Source organism: Gasterosteus aculeatus, chromosome 10 (assembly GCF_964276395.1).
Source record: "Gasterosteus aculeatus chromosome 10, fGasAcu3.hap1.1, whole genome shotgun sequence".
Lineage (NCBI taxonomy): Eukaryota > Metazoa > Chordata > Actinopteri > Perciformes > Gasterosteidae > Gasterosteus > Gasterosteus aculeatus.
Window position 1 is genome coordinate 10,898,033 of NC_135697.1, and position 18,570 is coordinate 10,916,602.

General features: G+C 43.5%; 1 protein-coding gene across 1 annotated transcript in view; it reads left to right on the forward strand.

The window, feature by feature from the left end:
* gabbr2 (gamma-aminobutyric acid (GABA) B receptor, 2) overlaps window positions 1-18,570 on the forward strand; it is a 127,776-nt gene that overhangs the window by 88,182 nt on the left and 21,024 nt on the right. The window contains exons 12-13 of the mRNA XM_040188886.2: window positions 862-969; window positions 3,854-3,976. Of these exons, the coding sequence (XP_040044820.1) occupies window positions 862-969; window positions 3,854-3,976 (231 nt within the window). The remainder of the gene's footprint in view (window positions 1-861; window positions 970-3,853; window positions 3,977-18,570) is intronic.

The window sequence follows — 18,570 nt, forward strand, 5'->3', positions numbered from 1 at the left end:
TGACTATGTAGATGCCGGATTAATTAAAGTTTGGAATACAGTGATAACCAGTTTCAACTGAGATACCACCTTCCAGACACAGAGACACTCGCACACCAGCGTAATGTTAGGCAGAGCACGTCTCAAGCTGCCCCACCTGGAGCTCTGCCGCAGAGCCACAGCGCAGCTTCAGACAAGTTTCTGCTGCAGAGGACCACTGGGGTTGATCCATTCGACACCAATCAATATGTGCTGGTCTCCTTGAGAAAGAAAGGTGTAATTGTTTTATGCCGTCTTCTTTACTCCGAGCTCTGTCCCTGCCCGGCTTTCTTGCTCTCTCTAGATATGTCAGTGAATGGCAGGTGAAGAGAGTGTAGCTGTGTGGAGGGTTTGTGGTTTTTGTGGTGCAGATGGGGACTTCACAGTGAACCTGTACCCACACTCCAAACACATATATATATATATATATATATATATATATATATATATATATATATATATATATATATATATATATATATATATATATATGAAGTACTCTTCTGCTATTCATAGTCTATTCAAATTCTAATATTTTAAAACACGTCAGCAGTGTCCTTTGTGCCAAAGCACTAAGAGGTCTACGTTTTGTTTCTCATTAAGATGAAACGCTCTTAGGAGCGTGACAGCCTGGATGGTCCAGGACGTTCTCCCAGAGCTCCACACTTGGAGCAAAAGAATTAATCTGACAGCTTCTTATTTTTAGAAGGCTTCACTAGGCTATTTTAAATGAAAATCTTGAGAAAAATGCAAATAGCTGTCGCATCAGATGTCTTTATAAAGAACTTTTGATCACCAGTTTAAGACATGACACAATACTGTTTGTCCCCGTTGTCCTGATAGGTCCGGACATGGATCCTCATTGTTGGATACACAACAGCTTTTGGGGCCATGTTTGCCAAGACCTGGAGGGTGCACGCCATCTTCAAGAATGTGAAGATGAAGAAGAAGGTACTGAAAAGTATCATATATATACATATATTATGATATACATGCATGGCATTATTAAAAGCTGACCTTAAATATTTATGGTATAGTATTTATATTATAAATGAATCATTTGATTGTTTAAATTAATCAAACACATGGCTCAAAGATTAGTATCAGTATTCATATGGCTCCACTCATTGACAGCTGAGAGGCATTATGTCTTTGCGTTTTCCGTCCATCTGTGTATCCGAACGTACACGTAATCCCAATGTGATTTCTCAGAAACACCTTAAGGTACTTTCTTCACATTTGGCAGACATGTCCACTCAGACTTAAGGCTGAACTATATAGATGTGTTTGCTTGTCACAAGTCAAAGATCAATGTCACCACATGTTTTTGCTCCATTATTCAGATTGGCATTTTTTGAAGCTGGTTGTAAACTTTTTTCCCCCTCTTATCACCCCATAGATCTGAATGATAAGATACAAATTCACACAACCACAAATATCTCAATCGAATATATAGACCTGACGGTACTATTTAGGGGGATTATCACTGCCCACTGTGTGTGGGTGCTTGTATTCACACTCTTACTTTTTAACAAATACTCAGCCGCTGGCACCTGCTTTTTTTAGAATCTTCTGTGTGAGATTAAAAAAAAAAGAATCAGAAATATAAATGGCTTTTTAAACATCTGACAAAATCTGTTTCACTGGCCTAGTTATATAAAGTGGTGCCGAGCTCACTGAGTGTTGTAACTGTGCTTGGCCTTTTTGTATTTATAGATTTTGCTCTCCCATCTCTTTGTCTCGCTCACCCTCTTGCATATTGGAAGAAGTGTGGGTGGCCTGCCAGAGAGAGAGAGAGAGCAGGAAGAGGGAGAGCAAAGAGGGATGGATCAAAGAGTCGGAGAGGTTGGAGGGATTGGCAGAAGGGAGGGTGGAGAGACAGACGGAAAAAGGCAAAGCAGGGCAGAACAAGGGACAAGACAAACAACTTGGCAGAAAATGGCAAGGAAAGTAGGTTGGACACTGTGTAAAAGCTGTTAAAGGAGAGCAAAAGAAATATGAGGATGAAGAGAATCCAGATTGCAGGACGAGGAGCCATCGCAGTTTCCACTGCGATGCTGCGGTGGGGTCAGGGAATGATCTCCAGTCATTTGTCTGCTGTTTTCCAAACCAATGGCACTTGAAGCCGCCACATTCTATTAAATCTATTAAGAGAATGTTACATCTCTATTCTCTCTAGCTTCGCCCTGACCCTTCCTTCACAAGTATCTTGTGAACGAGTGTTAGCCTTCTTTTCTTCAAACAGAGGGGCTGCCACTGCATTCCCGAGTCCTTCCCCTCAGCCAACCCTCCGAGTTCTTTCTGGGACTGCACGGATTGTAAATCAGAAGGGGAAGGGGTTCCACTCGGCCGCCACTCCTTCACTTCTTAAGGAGCTCAGTGCCAGAGATGCAGGGAAGAGGGTTGAGGGGGGGGTGAACTGTCAATCAATGTCCTCCTGTTCCAAATACACACACCACACCACAGACACAGACAAAAAAAACATACAAACTTTCAAACCGTAACCCTCAGTGAGTACTCCTTTGTGAAATATTGCTGGACGATCGACAATCGCTTCGTACATACACACGTTTCCTTCAGTTGAGAAAGCCCTGAAATTACAGCATGTCACCCCACTTCCTGGATCTTTTTTATAAGTAGAAGGACGTATACTGTTGTTACAGTGCCCTGCGGTTTAGCTGCAGCCTTTTAACTTAAATGATGTCACAGTACCACAGCGGAAATATATCTCCTGTGGCCTTGTTGGTTTATCCTACACAATATGGATGTCTTTGATACAATTCAGTTCAAAAAAATGGAATACATATAGTTGAGTGTGGAAGGTAATTCTTGCCCCCGATTCCTGTACATAATGGAGAACGAAATTATATTACTGAGGAAAGAGAACATAGAACTGTAGTAATTACCTTGTTTGCATAGTAACATATTGAGTAGATGGTTAGTTTTTTGTACATTTCCCTGAAATATTAGACATCTTGCATATCTTTGTAGAACTCATTTAATTTAATATCCCGGTATTTATTTATTTTTTATCCTCATTGTCGACAAATATGTTTTAATTGGCTTTTAGTACCAATTTCTCCCAGCTGCTCTGAAGCATTGCAGTGTTTCTACGCGAAATGTCACTTGTCTTTTGCCAATATTTGTTCATTTCAACACCTTCAAAAGACACCAGATCAAAAAACAACCCCCCTCATGCATTTCATGCTGAGCCCGCTGGCGGATGGAGACCTGTGTGGGACCACTGCGCTGCATCTGGGCGATGCGCTTCTCTCCCAAACACAGGCCAGCTCGTGTTGCTTGACCTTTCCTTTGATCTACTGTTCCACGCAGTCAAACACTGTTATAAATAAAGATCACAAACCGGTCACGGCTTTCATCACTCTAAAGTTCATGGCTAAAAAGAGGGGCTGTCGTGGTCAACAGCGTTGGCTCTTGTTTGGTGAATCTTTTCCACATTCTATGTCCAAAAGGTAACACATTCTAGTACATAGTGGCATAGTACTGAGGGAATATCCACCACTGGTTCCTGAGCCTGTTGAGCTATATACATACTTGAGTCTTGATCTTTTGGACTTGCAGTTTGGCTGGTTTCCTATCCTAGTAGGTGGTTAATTGCTGCTAAATGCATTGTAATCAGTCTGTGATTACATGTTTGAATGAAACCAGCAGGGCTCCAGGTCCTGGGATGGGATGGGAATCACATAATTACAGTGGTCAATAAGAGATGTTGTGTGAAAAGACTCCACAGACACAAATATAACTGCATAACACTAGCAGGTGTGTGCAATTGGGCTAATACAAGTATCTTGTGTTTTTTTTTTTCCCCTTTCAGATCATAAAGGACCAGAAGCTATTGATCATCGTTGGCGGGATGCTGCTAATTGACTTGTGCATCCTTATTTGCTGGCAGATCGTGGACCCGCTTAAAAGGACGGTGGAAGAGTACAGCTTGGAGGTCAGTCTTCATTTCAATGTCTTTTCACATGTCCCATTAAACCTTCACTCTATTGTGTTTTGTCTTTTATTGCTGAGGTAGGAGAAACCCAGGGACACTGATTCCTGCTTAATGTGTCTGTGTATTTGGAGGAAAATGTCCACGTCTTTGCTGTGCTTGTTATTTTTGGGTCAGGATGTGAGCCATGCGGCCTGCATCCTGCGCTCATCCCATGAACGGACTTTTGCCAGCTTGAATGGGAGACTTTGGCAAGGCCTGATGGAAAAGAGACACTTGGCATCACTTTCTCCTTGCCGGAGAGGTGGTGCGCTGCGATCCGTTAGACTCAGATTGGGTCAGCTTGACACCCGATTGGATACAATGAACTTACTGTAGCTTTGGCATTAACGGTTGATTGTGTGTGAAGTGTGTTTTCGGCATGACATATTAGCGCATAACTATCCGTGGTATGAACAACTGCATATTTCTTTCCACAGAGGATTTGGTAAGTTTTGTTTGTGTTGTTTGTGATGCAGATTTCCACCGCATAAAATGTACAGTGTGTCCTCACTTTTTTTCTTTTTTTTTTACCATGGATCACTTGTTAAGAGGCTGTGGGGAACATTCATTCCTCAATCTAGTCAGTTGGTACACAAAAAGAAGGACTTGCATGAGGCGAAGGGCAACTAATGCAGTGAATTGATACCAGGTTATAGAGCTGGGGCAGTGAATGTTATTCCACGGATGGGAACTATATCTGTGTGTGACACTGAATTGTAGCAGCAGCTGTGGTTCGATAAGTCTGAATTTATCAAGGCATGTCTTGCAACTCTTGAGATAAGTAACAAATACGACAGAAGCAAGAATAGATTAAGAGAAGACAACAATAATATGCTGACAAATATCTAAAGGCTCGTTAAAAGCTCTTAGAAAGTGACATGTTTATTGGATGTGTCCATGTAATATTGAAGTATACAATAGCATTATTGTAAAAATGGATTTTGCAAGGGTATGTATTATTCGCTTCATGGGCTGCCGAGTAACTCAGTGGAAGAGGTGAGATTATATTTACTTTACAGCTGCTAACAACTGACAAGTAGGAGCAATTACATCACTGCAGCCGAGACTAAATCATTTGTCCACAAGACCACACGCTATGAATACTGCCAAGTGGAGATTTTCCCCAATGATTTCTCTTTCAAGTGCCATAAACTTCTGTATGTAAGCCGCAAGACTGCTAAATGGCTCCCGGGAGACCTTCAGAAATCAACTGCATTGGTTGGATCCCCATTGACCTTCTGCTGAACAGAGGTTGTCAGAAGGTCACTGCAGTGAACGGTGGATTATTATGGAGACTTCTTTTGATCGTATCGATGGACTGTCATGTTGACTTTCATGTTGTTTGCTTATTTGTTCTGCGGCGGGTGGAAGGGCGGCTAAAAGTGTCTACAATGAATGAGAAGCCTGTGAAGTGATAAATATCGTACTTATCTAAGAGAACTATGGTTCTTTTTTTCCCATCTTCGGTATTGATAGAAAGGTTCCTGTGGGTGACCTCTGAGGAAACTAGTGATTGATATCTTGCCGGACTAATGTACATTCTTGTGCTCCTTGGATCCTACTCGGAAGGTGTAGTTGGCACATTTGTACAACTCCAGACAAAACAATATTGCCTTTGTGATGAGAGCCACTTATATATTCAAGCCTTCCTAAAGGCTGCAGCAAAGCCTCGCTTAACGTTTCTATTTGTGAAAGTTGTCAATGTCTGTAGTCGTGTCCTCGCGGAGTATTCTCAGCCTCTAAGCTCCCGGCCAGGGGAGAGTTGTGAATGTATGAGCCAGCGTAGCAGTGTGCATCCCCCTTGGGGTTGGGTATCTGCATGCCTGGGCTGAGGCAGAGACTCCACATGCCTTTCTAGCCAGCCAGATTTCCAGCACCGCTGCTGGTGCAGTGGACCCTCGAGGCCCCGCTGTGGGACGGCAGGCTGGAGCTCCACTGGGCCTCTGGGTTTGTTAGGTGGGACCAGAAACCATATGGCAACCTGAATACCCAGACATGGGCTAAGGAGTGGAGTGGGGAAAGGGGAAATGAAAACACACCATGGATAAACAAAATCTTTATGGTAATAAACAACATGAGGCGTTTTAAAGAAATGTTTAATAAACAATTACCAGACGGAGGCGAGATAGGCCTCCTTCAGACATCAAATAACTCAACCACCTCATTGGTTCCAATGAGGCTGCTCCAGCGGGGGGGAAACATATTGGTCAAACTGGACCTACTAGATCATATGTCCTTTTCCCTCATCTTGGGTCAACAGGCCTCATTGGAATGGGGATGATAAGGTGAAGAATATGACCATGGTTGATGGTCTCTATACAGCTCATGAGCTAGTGAGACTGGCTCTGGACTGAATAACAATTATTGGGGCGAGTAAAAATACTCAAATTACTGTGAGCACCGACATCATTCTAGGCCCCCCCCTAACCCTGGGGCCTCCCTCAGAATCCCTCCTCCTCCCCCACTTGCGTTTCCCTTCCCCACTGTTGAGAATTGGGAGTCGCATTGACCCTGGGACCACAGCGCTGTAACTACCTGCTGTACCCAGCGGGTGTGCTGAATGACTTTGGTTTGAACCCTCACGCAAGAGGATTTCCTTATTGACTCAGGACCGACATGGTTCTCACACATTCTGTAAAGCCGTGATTTTCCAAGTGAAAGCGCGGTAAAAGTCATTGGTCTGCATCACGAGGGGTGAACCCACTGGATCCAGCAAGCCAAGCTTAATGAACTGCCATCAGCTGAACTGGGCATCCCCCTTTGCATCCTGTATTAGTATTAGCAAGAAGATTAAGTTATGAAGAGGCTGACAATAGATCCTTGTGGAACGCTTAATAAAACATCAGTGATTTAATAACCTCCCAAATAAAAGTAAAGAAGGGCCAGAGATCATGTGGGGAGTTGAGGCTTTGAGACGATGTATAAAAGGAGAACAGAGTGACCCCATAGTCCTATTTTAATTACAGTTGCAGATGAAACCTTGACTTTGACATTGTACCCAACCCCTTCAAACTAAGCCTGCCCTCTGATCTGCACTTCAACATGCACTGAACATGAAACGTAATATTATATGCTGAATTCAATTAAAAAATGGTGATAAGATTCTAAGCAACTTGGCCAAAAATGGTAATTGCAGCTTCGCTTCCTCACACATTCTTTATACTGCATTGACCCTAAACCCTGAGCGCATAGGGAATATTCTACATATCCGTGTCCTTTTTTCCCTGAGAGCATGAATAACTCTTGCTGTACCGGCAACTTCACGAGACTGCTGTTAAGGGTGTTTTGCTGTCGTGAGCAATTTGATCCATTTTGTGGCTCGTTAATAATTAAGCATTTGATTTCTCTGCAGCAGGGCTGCCATCAGATTAAGCCGCACACATGTACACATGTTGCGGGGTCAATGCACACACACAATGCAAGTATGTGCATGCGTGTGTGGATTGTTCAATTTTTGTGTCAGTTGCACAGTGTACAACTGTGTATTCATGCGTATGACCTTGAATTGTTGGTCCTGTTTACATGTGGAGTGTATGTGACTACTCGTGCGTGGAAAGGCTTTTGAACGGATGCCTGTCTTTACCGTCACACATTAACGTCCCTTTTGTTGTCCTAGGTTTTGTGTCCTGCATAATGAAGGACAAACTGTCGAGAAAGGTTGATTAGCATTCTAGTGGATCCTGCCGCAGACCCCGCCAGTCAGTCCTCTTGCCCCCCCCCCCCCTCACACACTCCTGTGTCGTTTTTTTTTTTCCCCATCTTTGAAGCTGCTGCAAGCATTGGCGGGCAGGCTGGCTTATATTGCAGTGTGGCATCACCATGGCAACGACCATGGTTTCTGACATCAATAACGCAGAGAGCTGTACTGTTGATCCTTGAGACAGAAATTAGGGTTCAGGGGCCCCAAACTCAGGATCCCAAGATACGTAGAGAGGTCTTTAAACATGAATGTGAAGGTGCGGACTGATAGATTAATGGAGACTGACAGAAAGGGCGTTGAGGCACATCATGCGTGTGTATTTACATGCAGAAGATCTCCCACAGAATGTAGTGAGCTGTTTACTTATGACGTAAAAACCACATCTAACCCGAGGATGCTATTTCACTGATAAAAATCGGTTCTCATAATAAATAACGTACACTGTTTTAAAAAAATAGCGAAAGAATGTTAGGAGGGAAAGAACATTGTTCATTTTGTGCATATTTATGTGGTGAACTGTCAAAGTTAGCTTGAAAACGCATTGCGTGTTGATACGATTAGAGCAGTGCGATTAAGTGAAAATAGGATTGTTGAGTTATTCATCATTTAATCTTGGATGTGAGACAAATCTTACCCATCTCTTCGATCCATCTTCTTCTCAATTGTAGTGGGGACTTTCTTCACAGCCCCCCCACAGATCTGCTAACAGCTATCTGCTACTTTATAACTCTCTATCTTTATCATCTATTCATTTATTTCCTGTTGTCCAAGTTTCGTCCTTCAAAATTGTGATACGGGCCTCTTTTCTCTTTACAAACATTGGGTTATTCCATACTTCCTGCTCGTGTCTTGCTCCTACTCGTTTGGCGAGCTCATACCCCCCAAAAAGCTGCGAAATAACAAAAAACAAAGGATTGCGACAGCAGTAGTCTCAGTCCGACCTCAACCATTTCTATTTCTTTTTCCTTTTGCTCTCCATTTCACTTCCCCTGCATTTCCCCCTCACACGTGTATTTTGCTCTCGATTCGCCATCTCTTGTTTCATTCATTTTCCAATGTCGCGTCTTCAAAGGAAGGGATGGGCACCCCGCCGTGTCTCCGCAGCTCCAACCCGGTCTGTGTTGTGGCGGTGTGAGCTGGGGAAAGAGGAAAGCGTGGCCAAAGGGGGGCGAGACTTGTTCCAGAGAAGTTCCGCCAGGCAGACGGATAACTGTGGCTGACAGCGAGTGTCGTCCGCTTGGATGGCACGTGGGCCGCGATCAGCCACGCAGTGTGCACGCACAGATGTTTGGAATCGAATCAAACAACCGTGCCAGTTGTCAGAGTGTTGTTGCGTGTTTATTACAACATGAACAAATTGTGAACGTTGCCGCTGTGCGTGTTGATGGTGCGTACCGTAGCGTGTTTGAGGATTCATCTTTTTGGGGTTTTAGGTATTGACTCGATTCCTTTAGTGACATTCTGTCACCTTTTTGTTGAAAATATGGTTTCACAGATCTTTTGCAGGTCGGTGTGTTTATGTGCTCAAGGGAAACCCGGACAATTCCAAACAGAAACATTAACACAGTCTCGCAATTCACATGGACCAGTTCACTTTTTTTGGTGCTTGAGTTTCCTCCAACACAGCAACAGTCTGTAGTTGTGAGTTTGAATGCGCACCTTGTACACTCCACTATCGAGGCCTTATAGAAAAGGTGAGCAATCGTCTGGCCAAATAAACCAAAAGGCTCAGAGAATCCATTAAAAATGAAAATGCTTTGAAGATGGTTCCCAGTAATGTAAATTCTATGGGACTTGTAGAGGTTTTGACAAAGGAATGCCTCCACCCCTGTAAGAACCTTTTTGAATACTGCAGATTTGCACCCACACATGCACGCTCCCACATACGCACCCACTTTCCCACAGTTTTGTTGCTCCCCCTTCCTCCGTACTCTCACACAGGTCTTCCACTGCAGTCTCAGTCAGCTGTTGATCGTGTGAATGCCATCTGAAGGACATGATGCTCTTGTTTCACCATCAGCCTGCATTGCAGAAACAAGGTGAAACAATAGTCCTGTTTACATTCATTTGATCTGGTAGGCTCTCAAAATGGTATTCTGTTAGAAATAAAACATTGATGTTATTGAATGAAGCAAACAACAACTTTCTCCCCAGTCTCTCATATTATGCTTCAAATACAGGTAGATTAAGCAAGGTCGGATTTGGATGAAAAACATATTCAAACAGGAGTAATGACATTCCAGATGACAAAGCCGAAGATGTGAAAGATGACACAATTTGGAAACAATGAAGTATTTTAAAAACATCCTCCACGCAGGACTAAAAGGAGTGCTAAGTTCCTGCTGAACGTTGAGGCTTCTTTGTTAGCCTCAAGTACAGCACTGTCTGAGATCAATGCCCTTTCAAAGCAAACTGTGTCATTAAAGGGATAACCACCACCCACCTAGGCCGTCTCTCATCGACCATCTGTGAAGAGAACAAAAGAGAAGGACACTTCGACTCAACATATTCATTGTAATTTGTACGGGTGCACGAGGAGCTGAGAGATTGTCTTGTCTGTAACTGTCACTGCATGAGTCGCATCATCAGATTGCATCGAGTTCAGTGTTGTGGTGAATTGAGCAGATGTTGCTCTACTGTAGACAGCTGAATTGTTGATAAGCCTCTCGTAATCGAGAGACCTTCAGCAGATTCATGCTGACATGACCACCTCATTATCACAACCTGCAGTTAGAAACACACGTTCACAACTGCTAATCGTGTTCTTCTGAGCCCCTGCTGCACATATTGTGCAGAGTTATGCTTTACCTTTGTGGTGGGAACAGAGCAGCACGGTGCCTCTGACGCTGGCACAGGTAAGTGTGTCACAGGTGTTACCTCGGGGGATATCCGCTTCTGTTTATAGTCTCGCCCGTTTTTACATGTCCCAACCATCGGGGCTTTCTGAAAGGGCTGAAACCTCAACCCCCCCAAAAAGCAGTTGGACGTGTTTTATCTACTTTCTTCCATGAAGCAAGTTCTGTTCCATGCAAATCCCAGTCTGAGGGAGAGAAGACAGAAGAGGAGGAAAAGAACTATTTCATAACAATGTAGCAGTTTTGTCTACATTAATAGGCTGGACACAAAAACAAACAATACCACAAATGTCAATAGATTATTCTATAACAAACGTGTGTGCAATGGAAAGCTCCAGCTCAATAACATCTGGGTCTGACAGAATTCAAGATGTGGAGAGAATGAGGAGACGTCCAAGAAACCAAAATACTTTTCTTAACAACAGTTAAACCAGCTACATAATCTAAGAGAAAGACACTGAATCTTACAGGTTCCAGACACTGAATCTAACAGCCAGCAGCTGTTACCCGGGTCCAGAAATGTGGTAATTGTCAAGTTTCACCTCATTATGTGAAGAAAGTAGGGCAGGAAAAGTAATGATTGAGCGAACACAGCAGATGCAAGTTGTACTGTTTAAAGTCTGTTTAATACAGATCATTAAAATGAAAACGCCGGAGATCTGAAATGGTGAGCGGCATATTTAATACTAGACCGTATATCTACTTAATCAAAGTTCAGGCATGCCTGCCTCCAATGCTTCTATATTTACAGTCGGATTTAGTCGCACTTAACTCGCAGTCAGTGATTTCACCTCTTCAATGCTTTACCAATCAGTGTGATAATGCTTTCAAACGTTTGAAAGCATTTTCATGTTTGTTGTGTCTTTGTAGATTTATGCCCCGGTCTATTATGGGAGGGAACGATGCGGGGTGCCGTGGATGTCCAGCCAAGTCAACGCAGCTTTCAGTTCACATAGGATTTCATGGTTTTCCATGGAAAATATGAATCGGCGATGTTTTTCTTTGGCAGTACACCGGCGTTTGTCTAGCGGGGGGGGGGGGGGGGGACCGTATTGTACAGCAAGGGGTGAGCCGACGGCGTTATCAGCGAATCGTGCAGGAAAACACTTGAAGGAGCGCTTCAGAGGGAGCGTTTGTTGACACTCTAGCTGGTAAATTGGACATGTGGCTGTGCATGGCTGAGCCCGTTCAAGTGAATCAGCTGAAAATGGGATTGTGTGGCAATACTTACCTCCTTTCACTTTATCTCCATCTGTATGTAATGTGTTACTTCTCTCTCCCTCCTTTTACTCCTTTACCCTCAGCGTATATCTCTTTTTTTCCTCTTTCTCTCTAACACACTAAATTGCCCCCGACCTTCACCATTACCAATACGTCTCTTTTTGCTCTCCTTTCTTTTCTTTTGCCCGCCACTTTTGCTGCTCCTCTTGCTACCGGTGCCCCGAACGGCAGTTGCTAGGCAACAGCTGATTGAGCATGAGGGCTATGCAATTGACCAATTAGAAGTCTTCGAAATGAAAAGCAGTGTCAAGAGTTACAGCAGTCACAGCTGAGGCTTTATCCAGGGTATTCTGTGAGTGGACACCGCACATTGTACTGTATATGCATGCAAATAGGACATGTATTAGTTTCTGTTTGTTTATTCAATTGTTAAAAATGTACCACTTTAATCCAGCCTATGTAATATCAGACTGTGAAGTCAAACACACAGATACACTTTGCATGCTACGGAGCTGCCCCACCTACATCCTGGTTGTGTAAGTACAATGTCATCTACCCCTCAACACACTTTTCATTCTTCCAGTCATTCAGTCTTTTACTCTCTTCCCGTGGTCCTCTTCCTCTCGGCCTCTCTTTCATACCACGCCCTCCATCAGTGACCAGACGCATCCATCAGTGTTCCTCCTCTTCTGCTCGGCCACAGCCCTGAGGATTCCATTAAGGCTCAGCCGCACACATTTAAGATAAAGGCAGCCTTCTCTCATCCGCCCGTGGCGGAGACGCGATTAGTTTCAGACTCTGGATAGTGATGCAGCTCTTGATGATGGCAGCGGTGAATCCGTATTTGGCGGTGATGATAATAATGATGATGATGATGATGATGATGATGAGGCTGCTGCTGTCGACTGTGGCCCCAGAGGCCGCGAGGTGATGATGAGGTACACTGAAACACAAATGTTTCCCGCAATTGTTCAGTACATCCTTCCATTTGATCATGATTAAATAGCCAGTCAACTTATGGTGCAGTTCGCTTAAGGATTTATGGAACTATTATAATTTAACCATCTATTAAAAAGAATGTGTTTCGTTAATATGTATTGGGATACATATAATGCTGAAACACCGGGGATATCTTACAGCTCATAGTTTACTAAGTACCCCTCGGTTCAGTGGGCTGCAATATAGCCCTGAAACACAGACTTGTGTTCATTCTACCTGTTTGCTAAGGACAAACATAACTTTTCCCTTTTCTCACAATTTTTTGTAATTTGTGGGTGATGGAAAAAACACCTTCGTTTTGATGATATTTGAAACGGATTAAAATAAGTATAAAAGTGCTTCTTTGATTTCACAGTAATGTGATACAAAACCAGTGTCCTTGATGCTCGAGGAAGCAATCGATACCCAGAAAAAAGGCAAAAACACTCAGCCTTGTTAAGTTTTTTTATTATAGGAACTACTGCAATTAAATATACTGTATTTTTTCAATAGCCATTCATTTTAAACTCGGGCACCTTCACAAGGCAAAGTACTTGTGTGTTTTGAATTTCTAATTTGGAAAGACCACCTACCTCAATACTCATTGCTAATCATCGCTCTTCATGGTGACGCCGTTAAACAACCAATAGTTGTCACTAGTGTTGTGCCAAGAATACTATCTGACCTTTGCTGACTTGCCCCGCAGCACTCGGCCCAGCTGAAAGTACGGCTGCCAAGCAGCGAACAGGGTGGAACATTTTTTTTTCTTTTCAACCGGAAATCAATCTGACTGTTGTGCCGACTGATTTGGCAGAAATGCCTGTCTTTGACTTTTTGGTAGGTAAAAGATACAAAGCTAATGTCTATTATTTGACTTTAATATAAGTGCATTTTATTTTTTTGTCCTTTTTCGGAGAGATTTATCATGAGTTGTTTAATTTTCAAGTTGTGAATGATTATTTTTGACACACACATTGCATGAGTCTGGTGTTGTCTGGTGTGGAATACGATCCAGCAAGAATGTGCTGTAACAGCAAACCAGAGTGACGGATCCCTGAAAAGATTTGCCGCTATGTGATAAGAACTGCGTTATTGCAAGATCACTGGCTTTGATTTAATTTACTTTCATCCCTAATTTCTTTTTCACGTGGACCCACAAGCTGTTGCATGCGGCAACAATTCATCATCCCTGCACCGCCTCTGCAGAGCTGTGTTCACCTCAAGGACGAGGAGGCTTTGGTGCCTCAATAACCGTGTGCGAGGGGAGGGGTCAATGAAATGAAGGTTAATCACCGGTACCACACAGTTTCACACATGCACGCCCGGATTTAAACACACGGAACCTACATACAACACTCGGTGGAGTCAGGTGTAGGAGACCACCAAGGTCGCTCAGTGATGGGGAGATGAGAGCACTTTGCCACGGCTTGAACAAAGTACCGGCGCTGCCTCAGCACTGTGAGCCCAGGAATACAAATACATCCAGCTAAGTGGAAGAGTTATTTTACACAAGCCCTTGAGCCTTCGGCACACTGTAACTAACTAACTAACAGAAACAGGGGGCTGAAGATGGAAGGACAGCAACAGAGTGACTTGGAGAGACTAAAGAGGGAGTCTGCCTGCATTCCAGAAAACACAGAAATAGAGACGTTCGGGGAGGCGGGGTTGAATATGTGTGATGAGAGACGTAGTGAGAAAGAGGGAGTGATGGGAGAATGAGGGGTGTCATGGCTACCTGTCATCACACCGCCCAGGGTGACATTGATTAGCACTTGCCGCCGGCGGGGAGCCCGTGAGCGCTTCTACGGGAAGGTCAGATAATTAAACCCAGCGGCGCTGCAACAAACTGGCACTATGCCAGTCTCATTCCCGCCTCAAATTCCTTGGAGTCGGATGAAACAAAGAGAGGTTGTGTTTCTGTGATCACTGGTGTTATCTAAGTTAATGCTGTGTTGAAATGGGCGGGTGTTGGCATGTTATGCGCGTGCATGAAAAGCCTGCAGTGTCGGAAATATCCCTGAAGAACTGCTGCAGTTGAGAAGTGTTCGCAAATAGTTGACTTTACTGATAACGAAGGCGTTGCAAATATTCAATTATATGATTGATGGCAGCAAAACCAGAAGAAAAAATCATGCTGTGTGTGCAGTTTATGTAAGCAGCTGTGAAATTTAATTGAAACCGTCAGCATAGGTCACAATTTTCACATGTTGGGTTTTCATACCATTGCAAAATGCCCGACTGGCAACCCAGAGGGGTTTACGATTCCCCTCAGCCTTCATTGGATACAGTGTACGTAGTAAATAACCTGCCAGTCCCTCGTGTGACTGTGATGTGGTGAGAGAGATGTTCTGATCCATCAGAGTAATGCGTTGGGTGTTTGGCTGTGTACGAATTTCTAACCTCTTCTGACCTGCGAATTCCTGTCATGTGATTTTCAAAGTCAGCTCTTCAAAGAGCCAAGAAGAGGGTTTTTTGGAGCGCTGCTAGTTTAAGTATTAATATTTTTTCCAACAAAAGCTTTAAATTAGTTTTGATTAAGTGGTCACCTGATTGAAATGAATGAATCTAAATGGACACAACCTCGACGCTTACTGTGTTGAGCCATCGATACCTCCCTCTTGTTGCCAAAACCACCCGAACCCCACCAGCAATCCAGCAATCTTTGTTAGCATGTGTCATTTAACATTGCTTAATGCTATAAAATGAGCCTCTGTGCTTGTCACAAGGGAATAGATCTAAAGCCTGTTGATGATTGTGTAAACTATGCAGGTCCAGGACTAGAAATGACGGCTGTAAATTGCAGTCCCTAATGGTAAATAGCCCGTCATGTCCAAACTGCTCCATTTCTGTGTTAAATCGTCTGATTCCCTCTCTGTGGCGCATTGCACATTATCAGCTGCAGCGAGGCAGGCGCTCTCTGCGTGAGATTTGAATGGTGAGATGTGTCACTGCGAGAGAGTGAGAGCGCAGCGATGCAGAAGAGTTATTAGGAGCCAAGAGGAAGAGAGGGAGAGCAAGAAAAGGTGATGGTGCAGAGACAAAGAGAAAATAGCTGTGAGGTGGTTAGATAACAGTGAGGAGATCTGTGCATGCGGTGATGCACAATCTGCTGATTGCTGAAGTTGGTTTTCTATATGTGTGTGTGTGTGTGTGTGCACATTCGCTTATAACCCGCCCATGTAGATGCATTATATTTATAGATGAGGTGTCGTTATCTTTCAGACATGCCTCCCCACATCACCACCTACCCAACATCACCGCCAGCCATCTGTCCGGGAATTAACCTGATTGACACACTGTGCAGCAACGACTGCCTTACTCCCCTCCACGAAGTCTCTGCGCGTGTTTGTATTTCTGCATTTATCCACCTGTCTCTCATTTTGCAGGCCTGCACTTGTGTCTCTGTGATCCAAGTGGATGGTTTTGTGCGTGACACGGTGTTCTTTGCTGTCATGAGATCTGATGCCAAGACGTAAATATCAGTTTGTGTTGTTCAGCCAAACCATGTTGTGTGTACAGCAGTTGTGGCATATAGATGCCGTTCTCTGACTACGTTGAAAGATCAACCATCATTCATGAGCTCCTGGGAGGGACATTTTGGGTGCATTTTGATTGTAGTGCTGTGTATGTTTTTTTGCGTGTGTGTGTAGATACATGAATGAGTGATGGAACGAGTTGCCCTGCAGTTTCAAAATAGCCATAACCGTAGTGCAGCATTTCTCATATAGAGAGCACTGTATATGCAGTGAGTGGTCAGGCTGCAAGCAGCTATGAATAAACTGCATTTCATCATTTACCTTCTTCTATCTGTGTCATTTAATGTACGCCGTCTGCATAGCTTTTATACATCTTTCTCAAATGAGATTATACCTCATTACATGTAGGTACATATTAGATGCTGCTAATGTGTAATGACTCTCTTCATTTAGCCCTGACGGCTAATTAAAGGCACAATCATTATTCGTACCTGACAGTTCACATTCATCTATTCCCAAGTTTGATTTGTAGGGTGTTTGTAATATGAACACAGACAGAGATTCTCAATGCATAATACTTATACACTTTGCATTCCATCTCAAGACATACTGCTATCGATTTGTGCTCAGCCTGAATGTGCTGCCATGTCCTCAGAATGAGATTCACGTAGCCTCGAGAGCCTGATTGCATTGGGGGATCGATGAGGTGGCAGAGAAATGGAGAGTCGAGACCGAGAGCAGGAGAGAGGGGAAGAGGTGTATTCGCTGTTCTTCATTACACCTATAAAAAGAAAGAAATGAGAAGTGGCAGCGAGGGACTTTTGCTGCGGCGCGGTCCCGACTAACTCGTATGTATTTTGCAACATGCCTCTTGCAGCATGTATAATGTAGTAAAGGAATAAAATCCTGTTTGTAAAACCTCGCACACTGCTGGTGAATTCCATCTGGGTATTGATAAGTGACTGGCTTCAAAATGCTGCATATCATAGACGGAGGGAAAAGTAGGTCTGTATGCAAAGTCAACTTCTCTCCCAGATGTGCATTTACTAGAGGAAGAGGAGAGGGAACTAAAGTAGGACAACTCCAGAGGAGCTGAGGTGAGCATCACAGAGAGGGACTGACAACGCATCAGAGGGCTCATCTGTCTGCGATAGCCGGGTGTAATTAACCAGGCTTTTTTTAATTAATCAGCCTCAATTAGAATAGAAATTCCAAGCTTAAACTACATTTTGGACTAAATGAATTCAAGAACACTGCCTTTTTCTTCCCTGTGTTTATGCTTCCTTAACTGTTTTGATTTCTCCCAGATGTTTTCTGTTTTGTTCTTTCCTCTCTCCCACGTCTTCATTCAGATAAACACTCAGATAGGATTTAAATCTGGCACCATCCTGCAAGTAAAAAGAGACCAAATTATTGTCTCTTGTGCTTTGAAATGATTCCATTCACAACCTAGCATGCTGGGGACTGTGCCAACCCTGCAGTGCCCTCCAATGGTGGGCCCGAGCCCGGGGGGGGGACGTGGCAGCACCTGGTGGTGATCCCGATGGTCGAACTCTACCAGCTGAGTCCCGAAAACAAACCACCATCTGACCATCTGACGAAAATACTAATCTCTCTGTCGCACTGCCAGCTCCACGTGGCCGTCAGGGAGAAGCTATTACTCTGATCTGCTGAGGTTCTCTCTCTCTCTCTCTATCTCTCTCTCTCTCTCTCTCACTCCCTAATTGTCTATTTGATTGGTTGAGGCTGTATACTGCAGAAAGAGATCACTCGGTCTCTAGTTTTGTATTCATTTGTTTCTCTGGGTCAGTTTCTTCTCCCTGTTCATTGAAAATGAAATTTAAAAGGTTACTTTTACAAGTCAAGTTCTTTCTCAACCTCTTCCTCTGTAAAACCGGTTGCATAAGGCGTCACAAAATCTTCTTGAATTTGCTTTTGTTAATGCAAAAAAACAACCAGAACGAGGCGCAGCATGTTAAAGAGAAAAGGTTCCATGCAACCACAAGGTTGGATGTGAAATTAAAGCAGTATTTGTTCATAAGATATTGAGTCCAGCCCATTGCTGTGAAAAGCTTATGTTCTTCAAAAAGCGTTTGTCTCTTGTTGAATACATTGAACATTTTTTAGTTATTTAATTCTCAAGCAAGCTTCATCGGGGTAAAATATATCTATGTTACCTCGTCTACGTTGAATTGCTTTTTTGCTAAATACACAATAATAATATGCGTAATACACCTTTTCACAGAGTGTTCTACTCAACGTGGTATTTTGATGATTTGCTCATTAACTATTTATGCTGTGACTGGCTGCACCCTCCTCTGGTGT